Source organism: Gekko japonicus, unplaced genomic scaffold (genome assembly GCF_001447785.1).
Source record: "Gekko japonicus isolate JY-2015 unplaced genomic scaffold, Gekko_japonicus_V1.1 scaffold206, whole genome shotgun sequence".
NCBI classification, from domain to species: Eukaryota; Metazoa; Chordata; class Lepidosauria; order Squamata; family Gekkonidae; genus Gekko; species Gekko japonicus.
The window spans coordinates 372448-381121 of record NW_015160842.1 but is presented as its reverse complement, the minus strand read 5'-3'; the positions used below and the strand labels follow the sequence as shown (position 1 = coordinate 381121).

General features: G+C 43.8%; 1 protein-coding gene across 1 annotated transcript in view; it reads left to right on the top strand.

Moving 5' to 3' along the window:
* The window catches only part of OTP (orthopedia homeobox), a 9172-nt gene extending 936 nt beyond the window's left edge, over positions 1-8236 (top strand). The window contains exons 2-3 of the mRNA XM_015419449.1: positions 5-72; positions 7706-8236. Of these exons, the coding sequence (XP_015274935.1) occupies positions 5-72; positions 7706-8236 (599 nt within the window). The remainder of the gene's footprint in view (positions 1-4; positions 73-7705) is intronic.
* Positions 8237-8674: the final 438 nt, after the last annotated feature.

The window sequence follows — 8674 nt, the reverse complement described above, 5'->3', positions numbered from 1 at the left end:
ACCCACTATCCGAACATCTTCATGCGCGAGGAGCTGGCCCTCCGTATCGGCCTCACCGAGTCCCGCATCCAGGTAGGAGGAACACCCCCCCCCCAACACACACATGCACTCCGCCCCCCCACCCGGCACGGCCACAATCCTGCTCCCTCCCCCAAGCGAGAGTAATTTAATAGCCGCCTGACCTGTGATTACTACCCATAACGGAACATGAAACTTACTCAGGCCAGGTAGGGAGAAAAGGCCGGCAAAACAAGCCCCCCCCCCCCCAAGGAAACAAGATTTTTTTCAACCCGCCAACTGTTCCTTTTTCATCTTGTTTCTTCTTGTCCCACAGTCGCCTAAAGTGACAAAGAAAGGTGGGTTGTTGTGGGTTTTTTGCACAGAGATGCGGTAATTGGGTAGAAAGGCACCATCAAGACCAAACAGTTTCGGCGCTAAGAGGTGAAGCTATTCTACTCGCACAAAAAACGAAACCAAAAACGAAAGGAAGACACCCCCCCCCCCAATAAATGGCGCGGCTTCGGAAAAAGGGGGTTTGTTTTTTAGCAGCCTGGGGATTTCCCTGCTAATTTACAAGGCCCAGAGATCGATTGCTGAGGCGCCCCACCGACACTCCAACCGCCAGCGCCTTGACTTGGTTTCACCAGCACAGTGCTCGAAGGCCTGACAGGCCTCTAGGAAAGAGGTCAGGCTTCATTTAGAAGCCCAAACAGACTAACGCTTGACTAAAACTTGGAGGTTTACGTTTAGGAAATAGCGTTCTTTGCCAATGATTATATACATTATAGAAAATGACAGTATAGTGACGAAAAACTCTCATATAATCTGAGTGGTTAATATTGAATTTCTGCACACATCGATTCGAATTTAATGTGCGTATTTTCTTTAAAATTCTTCGGTCTCCAGTCGCGGGTCGCCTAACTTGAATGGGTTTCAATCGGGCAATATTTACAGTCTCGCTGTGCGCTGTCCGTAGTCCTGAAACTTTCCGTCCTGCGACTCCTTCATCTTGGATTATTCCTCGTCTAAGTAGAACGTATTGCAAGTACTGAAGGAAAAGGTGTAAACCCGGAACGAAATGTCCACGGAGGCCTCTGCATTTTAGATCGAAATTATTATTCTAATATGCGCAATCGTTTACTAGCGTAAATACGCTTACCTGGATTGGAAGATTTACTCCCAATTAAATTCATTGAGGTTCGGGGTACATGTGTATTTTATCTGACTTGAATTTGTCTAATGCATTTAGCCAGGAACCGGACAACGACAGGCAGAGTACTTTTTAGAATTAGCGACTATTAAACTCGGGTATTTTTTCCTGTTTTTTTGTGGGGGGTTCTCTTCATATAAAATTACTTAAAATGATGGATTAGTGATATCATTCTCCAACAAACTTCAAGTGGGCCCCAACAAAATTAAAATAATAACATCAAAAAATTCAAAATTGAAAGCCGAGTTTCATAAACGGAAAATTTCCAGTTGGCGATTCTCTGCAACTGTACATGAAGAGATTTGTTTTAAATAAGTAATGCAATTTTACCCGGTCCGTGTAAAGAATATAATTAGTTTAAATTAAAAAAGAAATTGGGCTTCCAAATAAAATACAGTTGAAGAGAAAGGAAAATGAGATCTGTTAAACGTCATTGGGTTTCCCCGAAGGTTAATGATAGCTATTTCAGCATCACGATTGTGGCGAATGACACAAAACCTATAATGAGGAACAGAAATGGCTATTCTTCCCTGGCTCTCTCCCACATGGTGGAAACGTATAGGGAGTAAAAAAGATTTTCAGCCCCAAAGACATTTACTGATAGCAAAATAAAGCAGGGTGAACCCAGAATTTCATACTTTTTTGTTATGAATTAATGAATTACCGCCTTTGATTTACAGTCACTAACGAGGTGTGGAATATTCATTCACAAGTTCCAAAAAACCTATTTCTTAACATCTTTCCACCCAATCCCGACCATGATTACTAAATCGTGATTAAAGTGTGGTAAGGATAATTCATTTCAAGTGATCCTGACTATGGACCTTTCCTTCCAGGTAAGGGTGCTCCGGATCGCTACTTGAGGACACTTCCAAGCCTGAATCCTACCCGTGTTTTCGCGGAATTGAACCGCGCTGATTTCAAGCCTTACCCTGGAGACAAATTCCGGGAACACAAGTAGGATTTACCTCCGAGTTAAATGCGCTTGAGATCTGAGGAAAGTATCTTAATGACCTCAGCATAATCCTACACCCTGCTAATAGCTCCAGGCGGCTGAATAGAAACAGTTTAATCGAGTGGCAATTTAAATATTCTTTACAATAATGTTCTGCAGTTTAAAAAGTAATCAAATCAACATAACCTTCTTAATTAACACTTCAGAATGATTAACATTGTGTAAGCTTGTGCAAAAAATAAATTATGGGAAATGTATTTACTTCCCAGTTCATTGTATTCTTGCTACTTGACCAAATGGAAATGAAAAGAGTAATGGATGGGTTTATGGTCTCGTTTACACAATCTTGGCGGCGTGTAGGGGGCTCCACATTGATCCGGGAAGGCTGCAGACGCTCGCCTTTGGCGCAGCCCTGTACATACCATTATGTGCCCATAATATGCAAGAATAAATTATCTCTTCTCCACTTTACTACACTGTACATTTTTTAAAAGCACTCCTGCTTGTCAACCAGGCCTATTCCACTTCTAAGTTACCGCGCCGCTCCCCCCCCTTCAGGCCGGGTGTAATAAAACTATTCTTTTTATAGCATGCCATTATTAGAAACCAATTTCAGAATTATTTATAACCTAGAATGGCTTATTAAGCAGCAATGCGAGAATCATGCAAATGACAGCGATCCAATGCAATATAATAAGCATAATCATTAGTCTCTCGCGCTGATTAATTAACTTTCAATATTTTATTTACATAAAAAGCAAATCAGTGAAATAACTTCTGCACAGCCAGGCTTGCCTTTCAATATTTTATACCAACCTAAAAAAAAATGTGCTGGGATTCCATTGACCGTGTCCCCGCGCTGCCCGTGTCACCTGCCACATCTTAATAGGGGACAAGCTGAAGAGTATTTTCTAGTTTTCTAATGGAATGAGAAATTGCATTTTCTTCCTCTCCCAGCAACTATTAAAGCGTAATGAATTCGGCCTAGAGTTCACGGCTGGCTGATCGAAATGAACCTGAGATCTGAGCTTTAATGCAGTTCCCCAGATTTCCTACCAAATCTTCGCATTAATCATCCGCTGGATTCCAATGAGATCTTCATAAAGCTTGGGGGGGGGGGAAGTAATATTCTCTCCCCCGTTTATAGCTAGGGAATTAAACGGACTATATATTTCCAAATACATTTACAGTATGTCTATATTACTGTAACAGCAGGAATCATGAAAGTAGAGTTTGAAATTGCAAACTCCATTAGACCCTCAGTGTTGTATTAATAATGTAGGGTGAGGTGGAAGCGGAGGGAGGGGAGAAAGAAAGAGCGGCTGCATTCCGAAGTGGCCCAGATGCCTGCGGGTTAATATATTTCCAGCGCCGGGTTGTCATGTGTGCCTTCTTCAAGCCTCCCTCAGGTTTCCTCTTCCTTTTAATCTGTCATGCACCGGTTTCCAACTGGATACGTTCACAGTTTCCAAAGCATATGCGCAGTCGCTCAGAAGTGAGGCGATGAAGACCTGATGGAGATTCTTTTATCACCCCAGTAAACCATGACACATAAAAAGATTTTGTGGCCGCTATTTAACTATTAACCCTAAAACATAATTGAACACGATTTTCTCTCCCTCTCTTTCTCCCCCTTTGGATTATTATTCCTATAACATTTAGGTTCTTAAACAGCTGTTCTTTCTGCTAATGGCTAAGCACGGTTCCCATATAAAGAGAAAGGACTAAAATAATGTGGGTGTGATTCGGGAACTATTCAAAGCACTGTCAGATTTGCCTTTGAACTGTACACTCCTCTCTCCAGAGAAGAAGGGCCCCGATCCGAACGGTGGGAGAAGTGGCAGTTGACTGCTCCTACCACTACTCCATTTCCAGTCACTTTAGGCACTCCCACCCCCACCACCTTATTACTCACAAAGCCTTTGAGTGAGTTATTAAGGCACAGATTGGGTGTTAATGGTGAAGAAGAAAAAAGATTCGGAGTTGTGCCATAAGGTGCCCAGTCCCATAAGGTGTTCTGCCTGGATAATGTACAGAGCATTTCTCACCAGAGGCGGTACCCCCAGTTTGACTCCTTAGAGGGATGGAGCGCACAAACGATTGTGAAAGTTCTTGCACTTTAGGTAACTTGCAGGTTACTTCGCCAAAACTGGTGCAAACCCGGAGCAGGCTGAGACAATGGAAAGAGATCAAAGGGCTGGGCGAGAAGACGATAAAGAACCGGTCAGATGTAACCGGAGAAGGGGAAGAATTGGAAAGAGCCACCAAGCTCAGCTCTTCCGGCACAGGAATTAAGAAATGTCAGATCGTTTAAAAATCCGTAATATGTATCTTTATTTTCACTTTTAAAGATAATTTGTGTAAATGGACGAACCAGAGTAAGGAAGGAAAATCCGCCCCATTCTAATGGCCAGTGTTGTTTGTCTCGCGATAATTGTGCCGCGGGGCCCTAAGCAGGTTCACTCGGAAGTGAGCCGCCGCCGAGTTCGATGGCATTTACTTCTAAGTAAGACTGTTGTCTCGGACTGCAGCCTAAATGTTCAGTTCCATGCATATCCTTACTTGGGAGTACGTGCCATTGAATTCAGTGCGGCTGACTTCTGAGTAAACGAACTTAGTATCAGCCTAGCCGTCTCGGTTTCTATTCCTATCAGGCCGAGTCCCATTTGCTTAATTTCAATAGCCTGGTTTGTAAAAAAATGTTTGAATTTAATGGTTCAATGGAAAATGAAAGGCTGCTGCCAGATAGATTGAGTTTATGAATAGCTGAAGCTGATGAAACCTCGGCTGATTAACTAAGGCATCAAAATGAAAATCTAAAACAAAATGTTCTGTGGTCGTGCAAATGGCAGAATAGTTAACGATTTAATACAAGTTTTTAAAATCGCACTTGTGGAACCCCAACTTCATTTCAAGAGTAATTGGGGGAGGGGTGAAGAGCTCTGTTTTTACCTTTTCTATTACAGTAAAACTGGTGCTTTCAAAGGAAATTGGAAACAATAGGCACCAAGCATAAATTTGGAAATTCTTCCATTTGCAACCCTGGAAAATATTTACTTTCACCCAACCTGCAAAAAGTAGGATCCTAAACTAGTAAAATAAATGCAGCCCTGCTGACTGAAGACACTGTTGGAGCCTAGAGTTAAACAGATACTTGGAATAACTATCATGCAAAAGCAAAAAGGCTTGTCGCATCTTAAAGACAATCTATTTATTGTAGCATAAGCTTTGGTCCAGTAGAGCCTACGTCATCAGATGCATTCTGAAGATATACTTTATATGTCTGAAGTGGGCTCTAGTCCAGGAATGCTTATGCTACAATAAATCTGTTACTCTTTAAACTGCCACTAGACTTCTTTGATGTTTGCTGTAACAGATTAACACTGCTACCATTCTGAAAGGATTAAACAGATACTGTAAAGATTCCCATCTTTCCACACCTGCCCCAAGATGTGAATGAGAAATTTTTAGGTGAAATGGCAGCATATTCTCACTGTGTACTCTATTTCCACACATTTTCATTGTAGGCAGTTTCTTCACATATTTTCTAATTAACCTGGCTTTGTTTAATAACTCTAAATTGCAGTCTTCACCAAGACATAAAAATCCATGTTAATAAAATTGGTCCTTTCAGCAGATGAAAGACACACATTTACCACAGACTTATCTACAATGTGTCTTCATGTTTAAAATATCATAGTAACACAATCCACATTTCTGTATGCAGATTTTCTTGGTGAATTGGGATACAAGTGTGCAACAGTGTTGTGTGCACAGAACCCCCTAGATGAATGTTTGTCTCAAATGACAGGGAACTGTACACATCATTCTCAAATGGACACTGTACATAATGGATATAGTGTCCAACCCGTGGGCAGTAAACCTAATATGTACTTTCCAAATAGTCTGACGATGTTAACAAGAATTTACATCTGGGGTAATTGCTTGCAGCTATGATTTATATGTAACCAGTTGTATGTTTATAATATTAACATACGTAGCATTAGTAATGCTCTAGTATTTTCTATATAATATAGAAGAGTCACCTGCAATGTGATGAGGGAAGAAGTGAAGTTATGGTCTCTCTTTGAATTTATACATTCACTGAAAAGTTGAAACTGATACACATGGAATAATACTATACTAGATAAACTATACAAACCAGACTCCTGTGCATTAAATTACCATGCTTAGCACATGTATCTCTTATTTACCATACAAATAAATATTGTATACATGCTGCAGGCATAGTCTAATCTTTGCATCTATCCTGGTTGTATTATTTGCCTATCCTTCATATTTCATCAACTGATCATTAAAAACAGTTTCACAGCCCATGATTTCAAGTGCCAGCAAACAGTTTGCTTAAAATCACAGACATAAATTAGTTTAGCCTTAACTCTTGGGAGCAAAAATTGGCTGAACTGCAAAATCCTACCTTGGTCGAACTTATGGATAAGCTATCGATACAACCTTAGCACAAATGAAAGTAATGTGATAGGAAAAATGTAAATAAATATTAATAATCTGCCATTGGCTTCAAAGAATAAACTAGATGTGTATTCGAAGTTAAGCACAAGGACACCTTATCCTAAAGAGTTCAGTGAAACGCATTCAATGAAGTGTGGCTGTTATAGCAATCATAATATGCAGTAAGACTAGAAAGCAAATTTCAATTAACTCACTGGCTTACTTTGAGTAAACTTGAACGCCACAATCCTAAGAAACCGGGAGTTATTGCTTACTGGGACTTACTGCTGAGTAAATATGTTTCATATAGTGTTGCATACTGATTTAAGCCAAAATTCCTTTACACAGCTAGTTTATGCATCAAGATATCAATTACAAACTCTAGTGTTTAGCTTTATCTTTTTGTATTTATATGGCTTGACGTAGAATCCGAAACATTATTAAGAAGCAGGTTCTCAAGAAAACAAATAAAGCTAAATATTAGTAACAATCAAACAAAAAGATGTAAAAAAAGGACGGATGAACAAATGTGTAACTTTAAAGATAACAATCACATATTATAAGATTAACTCTGCACTAATAATGAATCGAGAGTTAATTTTTCTGCCAATTATTTTGATGTAAATAATATTATCTGGGACATTCTCAGAGAGAGCATTTCACTATTACTGAAGCCTCTTCTTATCCCAAAATCCCAGTCGAAATAGGTTCCTTATGCCTCCCCCCCCCCCTTCACAGCATACAAAAGTCCTTTATTCATGAATCAAAATGAGTGATCCGCCTTTTAGGTTTTGTCAGGAGGGTCAGCGTGGGAAGGACGCCCAGGCCTTCAAAGCGCTTGTCAGGTTCTGAGAGGAATGACTGCTACTGATATGATCCTCCCCTCCGCCATTTCCTCCCACCAGCGACGCCACCTCTGCCCTTGGGCCTTCCTCAGAGGGGCGGGCCCCGATGGATGGCGGGCGGGGAAAGGCGGCGCTAGGCGACGTCCGCTGGCTCGGGCCTGCCCTCAGCACTAACCCGCCTCTCTCTTCTCTCTCTCTCTCCCCCCCCTTCCCGCCTTCGGGCAGGTCTGGTTCCAGAACCGGCGGGCCAAGTGGAAGAAGCGCAAGAAGACCACCAACGTGTTTCGCGCCCCCGGCACGCTGCTGCCCACGCCAGGCCTGCCCCAGTTCCCGTCTGCTGCCGCGGCTGCGGCCGCCGCCATGGGCGACAGCCTGTGCTCTTTCCACGCCAACGACACGCGCTGGGCCGCGGCCGCCATGCCGGGGGTGTCGCAGCTGCCCCTGCCCCCGGCGCTGGGCAGGCAGCAAGCCATGGCGCAGTCGCTGTCGCAGTGCAGCCTGGCGGCGGGGCCTCCGCCCAACTCCATGGGCCTGTCCAACAGCCTGGCGGGCTCCAACGGCGCCGGCCTCCAGTCGCACCTCTACCAGCCCGCCTTCCCCGGCATGGTGCCCGCCTCCCTGCCCGGCCCCAGCAACGTGACGGGCTCGCCGCAGCTCTGCAGCTCCCCGGACAGCAGCGACGTGTGGCGGGGAACCAGCATCGCCTCCCTCCGCCGAAAGGCGCTAGAGCACACAGTGTCCATGAGCTTCACCTAATGGCGTCTCCCTCACGCACTCACGCCCGCCTGCCCCGGCCGCGCCTCCCGCTTTCCCGCCCTTTCTTCACCTCAGCCATGCCCCCCCTCCCCCGGCTCGCGCGGATCGCACTGTGCCCGCCATTTTGTTTCTCAAAAAGAGGAGGGAACAAAACAACAACAACAACTAACCAAACAACAACAGACGCTTACCAGGGAGTCGACTCATGATCTGAAATCGGTGGACTGGTTCGTGGGCAGAGGAAGCGCGCCCGCGCGCGTGCACAAACACACCTCCACCCCCCGGTCGCAGACAGCATCCCAAACCTGCGGTGCTCCAAGGGCGGAGACACAACCAACGTGTGTCTTCTTGATTGAGATTTCAGAAATACCTGTCAAAAAGGACTCACTTGGACCTCATTTTAATTTCTCCTTCCGCCCCGCTCCGCCAAAACCCACC